The 18,426-nt window shown below is 41.3% G+C and overlaps 1 protein-coding gene across 1 annotated transcript in view; it reads left to right on the top strand.

Moving 5' to 3' along the window:
* The window catches only part of LOC132390929 (follistatin-related protein 5-like), a 206,406-nt gene that overhangs the window by 42,514 nt on the left and 145,466 nt on the right, over nucleotides 1–18,426 (top strand). The window contains exon 3 of the mRNA XM_059963464.1: nucleotides 4,404–4,437. Coding sequence (XP_059819447.1) covers nucleotides 4,404–4,437 — 34 coding nt within the window. The remainder of the gene's footprint in view (nucleotides 1–4,403; nucleotides 4,438–18,426) is intronic.

Below are 18,426 nucleotides of genomic sequence, written 5' to 3'. Positions count from 1 at the left end.
AAAGTCCTGCGGTGCCATTGAAAGAATCAAAAGTTTTGCTGGGTCACATGTAGGGAAATTCGAGGAATGAGGTACTACTCTATCAGCCAATTAAGATGGAAAACTATAGGGATGTGGTTCAAAAGAGGGTCACTTATTGAGGGAGATACCTACAGGTACAAGAGATGACTTGAACACTGACTTCACTCCCAATTCACTGTAATTGTTCCTTTATAAAATTGTAAATTGGATGGCCCTCTGAGGGTTGAGGTTGACCAGGGATGTTGCGACCTAGCTGTCAAAGTCAGGGCAGCATGAAATGAAGAGTAAGCTATTTCCCATGCAGCAGGCTTACCCCCTCCATGCAGCTGATACAGTTTGGCACCAGTGGTCAAACTGTAGCAGTGTGGCAGGAGTCGTCAGTCATCCTTGAACTCAATATAGTTGAGATTCCAGCTCAAATTAGTTAGGGACAACTAACCACACACAAAGCCATGTTGACTATCTCTAGCCAGTCCCTGTCTATCCAAATACTTATATTGGTCTTTTAGAATACTTTCCATTAACTTTATCATGATTGATGTCAGGCTCACCAGCCTATAATTTCCTGGCTTATTCTACAACCTTTCTTAAACACTGGAGCAACATTAGCAATCCTCCAATCCTCCGGCACCTCACCTGATACTAAGAATGATTTAAATATCTCTGTTAGGGCCCCTGCAGATTTTGCACTTGCTTCCCACAGGGTCTGACAGAACACCTTGTCAGACCCGGGGATTTGTCCATCCTAATTTGCCTCAAGATGGCAAACATCTCCTCCTCTTCATCTGCATCGGGTCCATGACCTTGCTGCTACTTTGCCTGTTGATTCTACATGCATCCCTCAAGTAAGTGCAAATGCAAAAATCCTTTTTAAGATCTCTCCATCTCTTTTGACTCCATGTTTAGATTACCATTCCAATCTTCTAGAGGACCAGTTTTGTTCCTTGCGATCCTTCTGCTCTTAATATATCTGTAGAATAATTTAGGATTCTTCTTGACCTTGTCTGTTAAAGCAATCTCAAGTCTTTTTTTTTAGTCCTCCTGATTTCCATCCTAAGTGTTCACTTGCATTTCTTCTACTTCCCAAGTACCTCATTTGTTCCTATGTGTCTATACCCACTGTGCAGCTCCTTTCTTTTTCTTAACCAGGGCCTCAATATGTCTCGAAAACCAAGGTTCCCTAAACCTGTTATCCTTCCCCTTTATTCTGACAGGCACATACAAGCTTTGTACCCTCAAACTTTCATTTTTGAAGGTTTCTCACTTACCAAGTTCACCTTTGCTAGAAAAACCCTGTCCCAATCCACAGAGCACCAGGACTGCTTTATTTACAATGCAGAAGGGTCACGTTTGAAGCAGCAACAGCCAAAGCTGTTAGGTGATGTGATGACCTAGCAAATCTGAAACATAAATTTACATTGCAATAAAGAAAGTTATTTGACCTTAAACAACAGACCACAGTAGTCTGTTACATTAAGTTGAGAATGGTACTAAGCTATTAATTAGTTCAGCTTCAAGACAGCATCTTTCCTAAGATAACATTGAAGCAATTGCAAAGCTGTTCAGCCTGAGTGCTAAATAGATGATCAAACTTGACTTCTGACTGAGGTCCCTGTCATAACACTGTAGCCAAACTGCCCCAGTATAGCAAAACAAAGCTGGCAACTACCCAACAATGTGGAAGATTGGTAAATATTGTCCAATCAGTCTATTCCTGTTTACCAACCAAAACATGGAATGTGTCTGCAATAGGTGGTAGGTTGTACTTTCCAACAACCTTCTCCATGTATCTCATTTCACTTTGTTGTAGGTGCACTCTGCAGCAGCTCTTATAACAGCCTCCACTTATATGTATTGATCCATTTTGAGAAGTGTTCGGACAGCCATTGTGGAGTCCAGTCAGAATTTCACAAATATTTATTTATCCTGATCATTAATGAGGGCCAACCATATTCTTGAGAAAATGGGAAAAACTATCTCTCTTATTTGCTCTCCACAGCATTCAAATAAAACTTGGATAAGATTATTCTGTTTATTGAAATCTGATTGCCTGTGTAAACAACAGTAATCATTGTGTCAGAATGGAAGAGCACAATATCTTCATCCACATACTTGTACCTTTTTCAAGGACAAAGAGCATAACATGTTTCAGTTACAGAATCTTTACTATTGGGAACATACAAATCAGATAAATTCTGAATCAAGAATGGAGAAATTGGATGAAGGCAATGTAGTTAATATGGTATAGGTAGACTTTCAAAAGTCAAGTGATAAGTTATCTCATTATGGACTTATGGATAAGGTAAATATCATGGGAATAGTGGGGTACAAGCTCTGTACATACAAAACTGACTCAAGGCAGATAAAAGACATGAGCGGTGGGTAGCTTTCTTTCAGACAAGTGAAGAATGTGAAGTGTGTCCTCTCGGGGCTGATGTTGTGATCACTGCTTTATCAGAAAGTTATTAACGTCTTTGTCTTTGATGTATGAAGCATCATTTTGAAGTTTGCAGATAATAATAATAATCTCAAAGCATACAGTAGACAAGGAGGAGAATAGTAATAAACCAGTTACAAAAAAGCAAGCTACTTTATAGCAGTGAAGTGCTTCATTTTGGTGAGAAAGTGATTTAAATATAAATTGTAGATCAGAGAAAGCATGAGGCAAGGAGTAAATATACAAATTTTGAAGGTGCTTGGAGGTAAGTTGAGGGGGGTGTTATAAGCATAGGGATAGAATGTACACATTTGTTTGCGCTGAACAGAATCTGAACTAACTTCCAAACTTCAGTTAGGTGGAACTGGTGTCTGCCAAACTTTCAGCATGAGTTTTATACCTCACAGCAAGGAAACAGGGTTGAATCTTCATAAAATGCTCATTGGCCCCGATTGCTGCCGACTCTAGATGATACATTTCAGGAAATTTCAGAACCTTAGTGGAATAAATACAAATTAAATGTTCTTGGACGGTGTCAGAAATGAGGGACTTCAGTTAATGTGAAGAATCTAACAAAAATTAGTTTGCTCTTTATAGAACACTATAAGTTAAGAGATTTAGAGAGATCTTCAGCATATTGTTAGCATGTTTCCAGTGGCAGTGACAAAATAATTGGTAAGCAGACAATACAATTAAGGGTGAAAGAAACAAGAATCAGAAGTAACGTGTTTTTCTTGATTGCCACCCAGCAAGTTTATATGAACTAGAATACAGCATCTGAATGATTGATGGGAACTTATTTAAGGGTGGCTTTCAGAAACACATTAGATAAACATTTGAAGCTACCGCAGGAAAAGAGTAGAACATTTAGAGATGTGCTCTTTTAGAGAGATGGCACAGGCACAAAAGATGAAATGAATAAATTCTCTGTTTCATTATTCAACAATTCAACCTTCAAGACCACAATTGTTTCTTTGTTTTACAAATTAATATGAAACTAGTAAGGAGGACAATGAAAATTCTCAATCCACATTGAAAACCAAAGGCCACAAATGCTGGGAATCAAAAATAAAAACAATTTACTGGAAGATGTTCAGGTCATGGTGAAAAGAGACAGAGTTATTGTTTTCTGTAAGTGACCCTTCTCGCTCCACAAGAACTGTCTGATGTGCCGAGTAGTTTGAATACTCCCTGGCCCTTGAATGCCCAAGATGCACAAGAGGAATTTGGAATGCAAATGTAAGTGTCAAATCCATTTATTGGGGCCACAAAGAATCCAATGTAAATGATAGAAGAGGTGCACCATCTCCTAGTTATACCCACCTGCCATGTTCAGCACCTTACACTTTCTGTGGGGATGGAATGCTCGATCCTGACAATGACCCATAGAACTGGAACCTGCAAACACTGCCTAAGAAGAAAATGGTTAACATTCTAGTTTTGACATAATCACTAAAAGTATTTGTTATAAATTAAAACATATTTTCAATGTAATCAAACTTGTATTTCCTTTCCCTTGTTCTCATAATTTGAAGGTTTTTTTTTTTGGTATTTTTCTACTGACTGATGTGGTCAATTTTATCTGTTCTATCTTTATCTTTCTGATTGATTTAAAACCTGCTCCCGACCTCCACCACCTGCTTTGGTGTAAAAAGAATCATTTCATTAGGACATTAGACCTCATTTCACCCACTCCCCCCACCCTGACCAAATGACAAAGGTCTCAAAGCCTGTCTAATCATGCCATGGATACAAGAAACCAACTAAACAGCACTGTCAGTCAATGAAAAGTTAGAGTATAAAGTTATTCCTCATCTTGTTGCAGAAATTTCATCTTGTGTATTTTCAGTAAGTAAGAGACATGAATTAATACCCCCACAATTATGAAATAAAAATCATTAAATTAATATTTATTGACTTTTATTTTGTTCCTATTTAATTGCAGCAAGATGGAAGCCCAGACAGCATTAGATTAAAAGGTGAGTTATCAATTTACTCATGGATTTCTGGATTTCACTATTTACCAGATTGAAATTATTGTATAAAAATAATTTCTTTGTCATCTGTTTGCTTTTTGTAGTGATGATCATAGAATCAATCATAATTTGCAGGGATATACTGATAATACCAGAATCATATGTGCTATTTTGTGGAGTTGCAATTAAATCAATCAAATGAAAATTCAATAACTTTGGGAGTTTACTGCTCAAGTTAAAATTAGCCCGATACAGTTGTGGAAAAGATCAGTTAAACTTAAGATTGGAAGGCCTGAATCTGGAAACTGGAGCACATAGTTCCTATTGCTTCTGTACAAGTTGCACATTAGAATTGTTCTGTGCATGTTTTAAAGCATTTCTTATGGAAACCCACAAAATGATAATTTGGATTGGACACTTCTAGGTGCTGTCTATCATGGTATGCCTGATGTTTTGCCAGCACCATTCATTCTTAAGTTATGTCATAATCAATCTGTCAGATGTTCATCCAAACCGTAATGGGCAAAGTTTAATCATCATTCTAACTCTGAGTTGTACAATCTCTGTGCAGCACCCATTCAGTGCATCAAATCAGGGTAAATATTTTAAAGCAACTATTTAATTTATTCAATATCTTGTATTTCTGAAATGTTGTCCTTGGGTGAATTCCTGCGAGTACCCTAAATCTATGGAAGCTCTATTTATTTAGATTTACAACACTTGTGTTTTAGTTTCTCTCTTGTTTCACATTAAGGCTAAAGAAGGACTCAGCACATGTACTTTTTGCATAGAAGAATTTCACTGGGACATGCCACCTCTGTTGTTTAACATTTTGTAACATGTACTAAAGCCTTGCTGCCAGTGGTGTAGTGGCATCCACACCGGACTTTGAGGTAAGTGGTCCCAGATTAGAATCCCGCAAGCTTCTTGCACGCTTTCCACCTGTGCTGGGTTGAGCATCAAGCTAGCAACTCGGCCTCGTAAAAAAAAAACAGATAAAATTTCTAAAGAAGTGGCAAGGTTGGCACATGATGTGTCAGAAGGCATGTTAAGGAACAACAAATAAACCCTTCTGGATTTGTAATTTTAAAAACAAATTCCTATTTCTTTTAACCTTATGTTATTAATCCTAAATGCACCTTACCGGGAACTTAAATAGACAGAGTTGAAACACTTAACATAATTTTGCTAATCCAGTTGAAGTATTTGGAAGTGTATCCACAAATCACGGAAAGGTATTCCTTCTGAAGAGCCTAAGTACGTGGATTGTGGCAGTGTACAAGGAAGTATTTATTATTATCACTTGCATTGTGTTTGTCAAGTGATGAAAATTATTTCTCATACAGTTTCAAAAAGGCAGAACATGTAAAATCTGTCAGAGTAGCACTTGCAAAGATTAAATGCCTTGAATTGATGAATGGCTTAAGATTTTATTTTACCATTAACTCAAAGCAGTTAACACAAGTGTGTACTGTAACTTGTAGATTGACTGAAATATAGTTTAAACTCAGTGGCCACATTATTAGGTACAGGAATGGAACTGGGTGTGGTCATCTGCTTCAAAGTTCACTGTGTTGTACATTGAAAGATGTTCTTCTGCACACCACTGTTGTAACATGGCTACTGAGTTACAGTCGCCTTCCTGTCAGCTTGAACCAGTCTGGCCATTCTCCTCTGACACCTATCTTGAACAAGCCATTTTTTTTGCTGCTTACTGGATGATTTTTGTATTTCAGACCATTTTCTGTAAACTCTAGAGACTATTAGACATGAAACCCCATGAGATCCGCAGTTTCTGAGATACTCAAACCACCCCGTCTGGCACTAATGATCACAGTCACTTAGGGCATAGTTTCTTCCCCATTCTGATGTTTAGTCTGAACACCAACTGGATTTCTTGACCATTTCTGCATTGACTTGCTGCCATAGATACTTGCATTGATGAGCAGGGGGTCTGGATGTGTACACAATAAAGTGGTTACTAAAGAGTATTTATTTAATCAGTAAGAAAGGATGTAGATATATTTGGTAAGAAAGGATGAAGTTTAGCTCAATATTTTCTTGATACTCATTGCAATTGTTAACAAACCAATTTCATGGAAAAGTGAGAGAAGCACATTGTTTTTATATTCCCTCCATGAGTAGACGTTGCTGATACTAATATTTTTTTTAGGTCTTGGAGCTTCTATCTGTTGAGAAAACAGATGGAAAAACCACTTGTGTACACTTACAATCTTCCATTATGCCAAAGCCAACATTTAAGTTTTTCTACTGCATGTGTCTATTTGTTTTGCAAAGACTAAAGAAAAATAGAGAACGTTACATAGTACTTACTGTGCAGAAATGTGCCATCTGGTCGAACGGGTCTTGCCAATGTTGGCTCCATGTGAGCCCCCTCGGAGTTACTTCAATCCCTCTAAGCATGTTTGCAATAAACTTCTTCATATTCATTCACTGCAAATGAAAGCTTTCCATTTCTCACAACGTGATAGACTCTGTCCACCACTACATGGTTCAAATAGAGAAGAGATCGTGCTACTGTGTGACCCTTTTGGATTTTATGTGAAATGTAGCTTAACAATTTAAATGGATATTTTATGGAAATTTATTCTGCACCTGCTAGTGAAATGAATACAGACATTGTTTTTATTAGAATAATTGTAAACTACTCGCTTACTTTGGGAATTATCAATTGCAATTGTTATTTTCACAAAAGAAACTGGCTGGTTATGAGGAGGGCAGAATTGCTAACTACTCATTTAATTAAATAAAATTTGCCTTTAAGTGTTGAAGAACTACAATCTAAAATTATTGACACTTGATAGTTAATAGTATTTTAAATTAACACTTTGCAGCAACGTGGCTGTTACTTGTTTGAACAAACTGTGAATGTTTGTCCTTGCAGAATTATTCTGGCGGTCAGTTGCAGTGTAAAACATGACATAGTTACATAGTATATTCATTTTCAAAACCAAAACTAATACATTTTCTTGGGCATCTCATTTTAAGGTCGCCTTCTAAGTTAATACCTTTTCATTTTAATTTTGGGAAGGATAAGAACAACAGGATCAAGAAGCAAGCTTTGTAGTCATAGTGATATTTCCAAAATTGATCTCCTTAGGCATAGCAAATTGGCTTGGGTTAGTGAGTGACGAAGAGATCAAAGGAAAGGGAAGACATGATTGTAGATTTAGAAATGACAAATAATTATCCACTGCTCCCATTCATGACTCCCAGTAGAAGCCAGAGAAAGACGAATGAGAAAAGGCTGCAATGATTGGCTAAGGCTTTGCACCCCAGTGTCATCCCACCAAGCTCACTCTCCCACTACCATGACCAAAACCCCACAACCCATTCCACTCCTCTCACTGCACCCCACTCTCACCGCACACCATTCCTCTCCTCTCACCCCATTCCTCTCCTCTCACCCCACCCCACTCCTCTCCACTAACCCCACTCCTCTCCACTAACCCCACTCCTCTCCACTCACCCCACTCCTCTCCGCTCACCCCGCTCTCTCCGCTCACCCCGCTCTCTCCGCTCACCCCGCTCTCTCCGCTCACCCCGTTCTCTCCGCACCCCGCACTCTCTCCGCACCCCGCACCCCACCCCTCTCCTCTTACCTTACCACGAGCAGGTACAATGGTGTCATTTAAAAAGGATAGGTAGCAACTGCCAATTGTACATCGGTAACCAAGAGACTGAACAAAAGACCAGCTTTAATTACCTTGGTAGCTTTATATCACAAGATGTTAGAATTAAAGTAGAAATAAAAAGAATTGCCATTGCCAAAATCAACTTCCAAACAATGAAACCTATTTTTACCAACAGACACATTTCTATGACAACAAGGCTTAGGCTAGTAAAATGTCACATCTGGTCAATCTTGCTGTATGCTTCCGAAACATGGACTGTAACACCAGAACTCCAAAGAAACTTAGAAGCAACAGAAATGTGGTTTCTTAGAAGAATGCTGAAAATATATGGAGATAGGGTAACTAATGAAACAGTACTCCAATGTCCCCATACAAAAAGATCTTTAATGAGAACATTAAATGAGAGGAAACTTCATTTCCTGGGCCATGTCATCAGAAAGGGAGAAATAGAATGCCTTACATTACAAGGCCGTGTACCTGGGAAATGCGGAAGAGGAAGGCAAAGAAGAAAATATATGGACACTGTGAAAGAACTAACAAATCTAAGTGTGCAAGACGCCACAAGGGATCGTTCGATGTGGAGAGCCACGATTGCCCAAGCGTGTAACGTGCAAGGCACATGAAGAAGAAGAAGAAGAAGAAGAAGAAGGTAGCAGGAGGGATGTGGCTTGGTTGAGTACAGGAAACTGGGACTAGCTGGGAGGAGGACAACATGGTATGGACTGATTGGGCTGAAGGCCCTGTTTCTATGCTCTTGCTCTATGACTCTATTACACTGAAGTATTGTAAAGTAATATTAAAGGTAGATTTAGGCTATGATGGGATAACCTTATATTGTCTTAAAGACTAAGCTTCTATTGAGCGCCAAGAACTAAATCTTTACTTTTATTTTCACTTTCTCCTCCAGGTTTGAAAATTATTGTTGATCTTTTAGGTATTTCTTCTTTGGAATATCAAATTCTACAACTCCATTTCCTTTTCCTCTGCCATTTCTGTCCTTCTGTGGCAATGCTCAATAACCAGCAGACTGTTACTGCTATCTTATTGTGCAAATGCAACAACTTTATGGGTGTTAATTCCTGTTTCTCAATCTCAATCTATTCCTAAGTAAAGTAAGACTTCATTGCATGTGCCTTCTGAAGCAGAATAGTACTGATCGTGACCCACGGCTTGAAGTCATCGCTGAAGGTGGCATCCATCTGCTCAAACAAACCTTATCCAGAAACAGATTGCTAACTGAGCTGATGCTTCATACCCACTGGTTTTCCTATGAAGCAGATTAGTCTGAGAGCATGTGGAGGATCCTGAGATCCCACTCCAATAACATCCTGTTAGTGTTTTGACAATTCATTGATGCCAAATGCCTTTGAACTGTTTCATGTGTCTCTTGATAGTCTGAATCATTTTCAAACAGTTCAAGTAGCAAGTACAAATTAAGATACAAATTTAATTTAGAAACATAATAAATTAAAGAAAAATAGATTAAGATGACCCTGCACTTACCTTCCTTTTAACTCGGGGTCAGAGGTCCCATTCATGCCGGAGGTAAAGGACCAGCCACTTAGCTCAGTATGTCCGTGTGTCAGTGGGACTTGACCAGCAGCTCACCTCTGACTTTGTCCCAATATGCAGAAGACAGAGACAAGGTGAGCTGCAAGATGTATCATAGAACCATTGGTTGCAGGGAAGTATATTCTGACCGCATTTGCCTTTAGTACTTTCATCTACAAACTAATTGTCAAAATGTTTAAATGAAACACTCGCATTAATATTGGGTTCTTGAATACTTTATACACGATTTAACATTAAAGTTCAAAAGTTCAAAGTAAACTTATTATCTAATGACTGGAAAGATAATAATTGGGGAGGGTTGACATTTGACAAAAAGGAATAAAACAGGATTAGGCCATTCATCCCTTTGTGCCTACTCTCCATTCTTCTTCGCACCTTAGAAATTCCTAGGGATTAGTGATGATTTGCTTTGGCACCAGTTCTATGCGATTTGAGCAACGTAGTGAGCCGAACACAGAATGGCAGACCCTTCCCTAGATAGGGCAGTGAGTGCTTGATAAGCCGCATGTGCGGATGCTCTTTCTACCATTTACGCTGGGATTTTGTGTTTGCCTGATATATGAGCACAAGGTTCTCAACATCATCCTAAATGCTCTTCTCTGTTTCGAGTGGGAAGCAAGCAGAGACTTCAAATGGGGATATTGCACCTTTTCAGGGATGCTAAAAACATTCTGCAATCATTTCTTTGGTTTGATTAGTAATCTGCTCCTGTGACAGAGCTCAGAATAGAATAAATATTTTGCGAGTCCAGCATCAAGCATGTGAATGAAGTCTGCCCAGCAGAACTGGCCAAATATAATCCGGGTCTCATTGCAGGGAATGTTGGCCTGACAAAGTTTGAGTAACCTGCCACTGGATTTGGAGGATTTTGTAGACGCAACACAAATGGTATTTTCCAACACCTTGTGATGCTTGTTATACATAGAGAACCATTTATTTTGGCATGGATCACATCCACTTTGTAGACAATGAGCTTTGTGATAGGTTTGTGATCTTGACCTTCAAGCATTCTTTTCCTGCAATCAATTAAACCATGGCTGAACTCTTACCTTCAGCATTCCTTTCCTGCACTAGTCTCTTATCCCTTAATATCAACAAATCTATTAATCTCTCTTCTTTTCCTGAATATGCTCAGAGACTAAGCCTCTATAGCTTTGATTACTGAGAAGTTAGGCAATGCACTATTGACTGAGTGAAGAAGTTTTTTCTGAAGTCTCTACTGAATGTCAAATCCTCCCCCCCCCCCCCCCCCCACCGTGTGATGTGATGGATCTAGAAAACCAATCAGAGGAAACATGATTCCTCTATCTAACTTGTTTGCTCAGGGGCAGTTTTGTATATTACGCTATCAGACTATGGGTCTAATCTGCTTAGTATCACCTCAAAGAACCATTCCACCATCTCAAGAATCAATCTGGTAAGCATAGATAAATAAGAGCACAAGTAGTATGTTCAGGTCTTTGATTCAGTTCTGACATCCAGTACAACCAAGGGTGATCCTCTGTCTCAATGCCATTTTCCCATTCTCCCAGTTCCTTTTCGTACCTTATATGTTTAAGAATCTAGCTAACTCATTCTGAATTATATTTACCAACATGGCCTCCACTGCATTGCATGCTAAAATAAATCCACATATTCACCTCTTTATCTGAGTAAAGAATTTTCCTCTCATCTTAGTTAAACATCCCATTTTTTTAAGAACTGATGGATATCAATTTGGAAGGGCTAATGAAGGACAGTTATGATAGAAGAAATACAATGTCAAATTTGTGAACTAGTTTTCAGCCCTATGATGATGTAATGTGAAAATCTCCTTTAGAAAAATATAGAATATAGAACACTACAGCAAAGTACAGACCCTTTGGCATATGATATTATGCCGACCTTTAACCTGCTCTAAAATCAATCTAATCCTTTCCTCCTACTTCGCCCTCCATTTTTCTATCATCCTTGCACCTCTCTAAGAGTTTCTTAAATGCCCTAGTGTATCTGTTTCTACCACCAACCCAGCAAGATATACGATGAACTCACCACTCTCAGTGTAAAAAAAACTTATCTCTGACATACCCCTGATCCTTTCCTCCAATCACCTTAAAATTGTGTGCCTTATGGACCATCATATTAGCCATTTGCATCCTGGGGAAAAGTCTCTGGCTATCCACTCGATCTATAATCAGCTTGTACATGTCTTTCCAGTTGCTTGTCATCTCCCAAAGAAAAAAGCCCTGGCTTACTCATCCAATCCTCACAGGAATTGCTCTCTAATCCAGGCAGCGTTCTGGCAAATCTTTCTTGCATATTTGTAAAACTTCTGCATTTTTCATATAATGAAGCCATAAGAACTGAGCACAGTATTCCACATGTGATCTAACCAGGGTTTTATATAGTTGCAACATTACCTCATGGCTCTTGAACTCAGTTCCTCGACTAATGAAGGCCAGCACTCTATATGCCTCTCTACTGAACCTATCAATATTAGACAAAGGATAAATATTGGGTAGGAGATCATGATTAAATACCTTGCTGTTCTTCAAAATAGAGCCTTGAGATTTTATTACATCTGTCCAAGTGAGCATTGAGGCCCTCAATTAATTATCTCTTTGGGAAGACAGAACCATCAAGGTGACATTGGAGTTTCAGTGTAAATGCTTGGGCTCTAAATCAGGAATGGTACTTGATGTTCAAATTTCTGACTTGGAGGAAAGCGTGTTACCAACTGAGCCATAAAGAACACAATTAAAATAAGACAAAATTAGTAATGTAAAATTGGCTGCTGAATGACTAGCATATTTTAAATTGTAATATAAAATCAAGGTCTATGCTGTCGAGTGGTTTCTCAGTTCATTATTATTTGTGGGAGCTTGCTGTATGCAAAGTAGCTGTCATGTAAGCTCATGGACAAAATGACTGCACCTTAGGATAAATCATTCCATTCACCTGAAATGAACAGAGCTACATAATTCCCTGCAAGTGTTGATGTGGGCAGAATAAAATATAATAAAAGACCAGCAGTATTTCTGTTTTGACAAGTAGGAACCTAACAGTATAGTGAAACCTAAGAGTAAGTGGAAATTATAAATTTGTACATGGTAATAGTTCAGCCGCACTTTCATTGACATCAAAAAGTGAAAGTCAGGAAGAAATCACGACACAGATTTGATGAACCATACAAAAGATGGTAAACTGTGGTTAAAAGAATAAATGTGATATATTAACACATTTTCTGCTGAAGCAGAAAGGTCTAGAAGATGATTTAGTTGATTTTTTTTATTATGGAGGACATAGATCAGGTTAAAACGGAAAGTTTATTTTCACTAATTTGGAAGCCAGTGATGAGTAACCACACATTACTTTACAACTGTCATTTAGCAAGTGAGGATTTTTTGTGCTGAATTGTTCTATCTCAGCAGCTCATTCCACACTCTCACCACCCTCTGAGTGAGGATTCCACTCACATTCCACTTAAACTTTATACCTTTCACGCTTAACCCTTAACCTCTAGTTTTCATCACACCCAACCTCAGTGGCAAAAGCCTACTTGCATTTACCCTATCTATCATCATCATGTGTGTGGTGAACTATGTGCCTGCATGGACATGCCCCCTTCTGTCTGCTCCTGTGGCTCCTCCCACAGGCCCTGTATAAAGGCGATCGAGGTCTGATCCTCTGCCTCATTCTCCAGGATGTAATATGATGGTCACTCACTGCTGGTTCCTTCTTCAGTCAATAAAAGCCAATATCTCGCCTTACGTCTCAGAGTGAGTTATTGATGGTGCATCAATTTTATTGACTGAAAGTTTTAAAACATGGAAACTGTTTTACGTCCGGAACGGTTGGATTTGGACTCTTAAGACCCTGAAGCAGCTCTTGCTTTTGAACACTGGCTTGCATGCTTCCAATCATACTTGGCGGAGCTTCGTGCGACTGACCCTGCCGTTATGTACAGAATTCTCCTCTCGAGGGTCACCCCAAAAGTTTATTCCATTATCCGGGACCTGCCGACCTACGAAGGGGCACTGGATGCCCTCAAAAGACAGTACCTGCGGCCGGTGAACACCGTCTATGCAAGACATCGTTTAGCTACCCAGCGACAGCGGCCTGGAGAATCGAGCGCCGAGTTTCTCCGAGCACTACAGACACTCGTCCGAGCTTGTGACTGCAAGACTCTCACGGCAGAACAACATGCGGAGCTGCTAGTACGAGACGCCTTTGTGACAGGACTGAGGTCCGTGTACATGCGCCAGCAACTGCTGGAACACTCCGATCTTACCTTACACTCGGCGATCGAGATGGCCAACGCTCTGGAAGCTGCGCTGCACTACGCCGATGCTGTCCAGTCACATGATTCCCTGCCGGTTCCGTGGATGCCTCAGACGCCGCCACCGCCGGCTCCCGCGAGCGAAATCGCCACTGCCAGTCACGATTCCACGAGCTCCCCGAACCCGACCACAGCGGTGGCCCGTCAGAAGCCTATGCTTTGTTATTTCTGTGGACTTAAAAGGCACCCTCGAAAATGCTGTCCAGCGCGAGAAGCGACCTGCTCCAGCTGCAGAAAGCGGGGCCATTTCGCCAAGGTCTGTAAGTCTAAACTGCGAGCGGAGTGCAGCGCTGCGGGTGAAACGTGGGGGCCGCCATCTTGCATGCCTGGATGTGGGCGGCCATCTTTGTCGGCGTCGGCACGCCCCACCCCCGACCCTCCGATGCTTACCGGGTACCCCGACGGCAATTCAACTCTGGCCACTGTAACTCTCGACCAAAGCGCCCCACACCAGTTTGCAAGGTCCATGATGGACATCCGGGTGGAGGGGCACAGGACTAGATGCCTGTTTGACACGGGCAGCACTAAGAGTTTTATTCACCCGGACACAGTGCAACGCTGCGGACTCGCAACGCGGCCTGTAAGTCGGAGGATCCATTTGGTTTCCGGGTTACATTCCACAGACATCCGGGGGGGGGGGGGGGTTGTGTAGCGACATTGGTGGTGCAGGGCGCAGAATATCGGAACTTTGCGCTACTGGTCATGCCTAATCTGTGCACACCTGTGCTATTGAGGCTGGACTTCCAGAGCCACCTCGAAAGTGTGGCTATGGCATATGATGGGCCCCTCCCACCACTCACTGTCCGGAATCCTCAGTTCTGTGGGACTTCATCACTACTGACCACACACACACAGCGGCACACACATCCCATCCAGCACGACAGCTGCGCTACCGACACCACTTGCAGTCTCTCCACTCTCAAGGTCCCTCCCCCGCCGCTGTTCGCCAACCTGACCCCGACTGTAAACCGGTGGCAACTAAAAGCAGGGGGTACAGTGCAGGGGACAGGGCCTTCATTCAGTCAGAGGTGCAGCGGCTGCTCAGGGAGGGGATCATTGAGCCAAGCACAAGCTCTTGGAGGGCCCAGGTGGTCGGATGGCAGTCCCACCCCCCTCCTCATGAACTCCCATTCTCTTTTCCCAGGAAGTCTGTCACTGGGACCGCTCTACCAGTTTGGCTGATGTCTCCGGGGCCACTGCTGCTCCGGAAACATGTGAGGAGCAATAAATACTCCCCGCTGGTCGAGAGGGTTCACCTTCTGCATGCAAACCCCCAGTATGCTTACGTGGTCTTACCTGATGGGCGGGAGGACACGGTCTCCATCCGCGACCTGGCGCCCGCAGGTGCAGCAGACCACTCTCCGGTAACTATGAACCCTGTACCCGAGGTGACACCGCGCTCACCAGGCCCTACATGGACTCCTCATGACACTTATATACCAGGTGCCTCGCACATGCATGAGCTGGAACCAGCACAACCTCCGTCCCCTGTGCAATCACCAATGTTGCCGGCATCGGTGCAATCACAGCCGGTGCTACGTAGATCGCAGCGACAGATTCGACCATAGACTTGACCTGTAAGAAACTTCGCCACATGGGGACTCTTTCAAACAAAGGGGGGGGGTGAATGTGGTGAACTATATGCCTGTCTGGACACGCCCCCTTCTGACTGCTCCTGTGGCTCCTCCCACAGGCCCTGTATAAAGGCGATTGAGGTCTGATCCTCTGCCTCATTCTCCAGGATGTAATATGATGGTCACTCACTGCTGGTTCCTTCTTCAGTCAATAAAAGCCAATATCTCGCCTTACGTCTCAGAGTGAGTTATTGATGGTGCATCAATGTGCCATACTCTGCCAGAGCCTCGGTGACCACTTTCTTCCACTGTGATCTGTTGGCAGTCAAACCTCTTGCATCTCTGGCAGTGGGGCTTGTCCACGTCTTGATGTTGTCAATTCAGGTTGTCCTCTGTCTGTCTCGGGAATGGCTTCCTTCTACTCTGCCTTCAAACACAGTGCTTTCCCATGTGTCATCAGTTTTTGAGCTGTGTCCAAAGTAGTGAAGTTTCCTTCGGATAATGGCTTCCAGAAGTATTGGTTTTGTGCCAATCTTTTCTAGGATTAAATTGTTGGATCTCCTTCAATGTATGACATCCGTATGTCCACATCTCAAACGCTGTCAGCTTCTTTTCATCAGCTGCTTTGAGGGTCCATATTTCACAGCCATATAGGGTTACTGGCCAGATGAGACTCTTGAGGAGGTGTATCTTGGTGTCAGTGCTCACAGATCTCTCTTTCCAGATGTTCCAGAGTTCCCTATCTATACCCCTCATAATTCTGTACACCTCTATCAAATCTCCCCACAATCTTCTACATTCCAAAGAATAAAGTCTTAACCTATTTAATCTTTCCTTATAACTCAGGTCCTCCAGAATCGGCAACATTCTTGTAAATTTTCTCTGTACTCTTTCAGTCTTACTTACATCTTTCCTGTAGGTAGTTGACCAAAACTGCACACAATAATCCAAATTAGACCTCACCAACATCTGAGCCAACTTCAACTTAACATTCCATCTCCTGCACTCATACCTTGATTTATGAAGGCCAACATGCTAAAAGCTTTGTTTATGATCCTATCTATCAGTGATGCCACTTCCAATGAATTATGGCCTGTAATCCCAGATCCTTTGTTCTGCAGCACTCCTCAATGCCCTTCCATTCACTGTGTAAGACTATCCTGTTTGGTCCTACTGAAATGCAACACCTTGTACTTGTCTGCATTAAATTCCATCTAACATCTTTCAGGCCATTTTTCCAGTTGATTGATATCCTGCTGCAAGCTCTCATAGTCTTCCTCGCTGTCTACTACACCCCCAGTCTTGGTGTCATCCACAAATTTGCTGATCAAGTTAACCATAATATCATCCAGATCATTGATATAAATGACAAACAGCAACAGACTCAGCACCGATCCTTGCTGAACTCCATTAATCACAGTCAAAGAGGCAATGATCTACTATCACTCTCTGGCTTCTCCCACAAAGCCAGTGTCTAATCCAATTTGCTACCTTATCTTGAATGCCAAGCGACTGAACCTTCTTGACCAAGCTCCCATGCAGGACTTTATCAAATGCCTTGCTGAAGTACATGTAGAATGTCCACCAATCCATTAGTCTCAGGCTTCCAGTCAGAGAGGCAGAGAATCCTTCTTTAACTTTCCTGGTAACTTCCTCAAAAAACACAACCAATGTTCCCTCTAATTTGTAATGACCAGTGTGCACAAAATTCTTCTGCTATGTAATTTTTTGCCCAGTGACAACAACATATGCACACTCAATCTTATATAGAGAGGTATTCGTTTTAACAGCTAGCAAAACACTATCAGAAAGAACCTTGATCTCCTCTGGTTTGACCATTTTTGCTCATGTTCATCTGCACTCTCACAAAACATACACAGAGGCCAGTAGCAGGTCTGAAGGATTTTTTCACTGCCATATGTTATTTGATTGCTAAATGATGCTTTACAAAAATCAAGTTTCCAAATATTACTCCAACTGTTTGCACTTGTAAATCCCTCAGCAACTTGTGCATTGCAACAATACACGCAGGTAACACAGGTTTCTGTATTGTGCGTAAATATCTCTTGTAGCTGAACGTTCCGGGCCTCATGAACTTCCAGTGTAGCAGTGTCTACTATTTCATGAAGCCATTCCACTTTAAATGAACTAGCAGTTCTTTTAGCGCTTCATGCTCTTTGCTTCTTTGGAATTTGACATAGTGAATCAATAATTTCTTCAATAAAAAACAATATAAACAAACTAGTTCTAAAACCTGCAGACAAATCATTGCAAGCTCCATGTTGTCAACACCATCTGAATCAGAAACTGGAAAAGGAAGTCTACTGTTTATGATTGTGAGATACACTTAACATGCCAATGAGGTAGAGGCTGACAACATTTTGTGCCCTATTTAAATTCCTTTGTGTGCTTATTGCAAAAGATGCGCACGCCCACAACATAGGAAGCCATGCTTACTATCAGTAATCAGTGCCTGTCTATCCAAATGTTCATATATCCGTTCTCTTAGAATATCTTCCAATAACTTTCCTACTACTGACTTCAGTCTCACTGATCTACAGTTTCCCTGAATATTTTTAGAGCCTTTCTTAAAAACAGCAGAACAACATTAAATATCTCTGCTGGGCCCCCTGCAATTTCTGCACTTGCCTCCTACGGGGTTTGTGGAAACACATTGTCAGTCCCTGGGGATTTATTTATCCATCCAAATTTGCGTCAAGACAGCAAACACCTTCTGCTCTGTATTCTGGAAAGGGTCCATGAAGTTGATGTTGTTTTGCCTCACTTCTGTAGACTCTGTGTTCATCTCCTAAGTAAAACAAATGCAACAAAATTCATTTAAAGTCTCCCCCAACTCTTTTGGTTCCGTGTA

The sequence above is a fragment of the Hypanus sabinus genome, chromosome 3, assembly GCF_030144855.1.
Source record: "Hypanus sabinus isolate sHypSab1 chromosome 3, sHypSab1.hap1, whole genome shotgun sequence".
NCBI classification, from domain to species: Eukaryota; Metazoa; Chordata; class Chondrichthyes; order Myliobatiformes; family Dasyatidae; genus Hypanus; species Hypanus sabinus.
The sequence above is the reverse complement of the archived record's forward strand: the minus strand, read 5'-3'. Positions and strand labels throughout refer to the sequence as shown.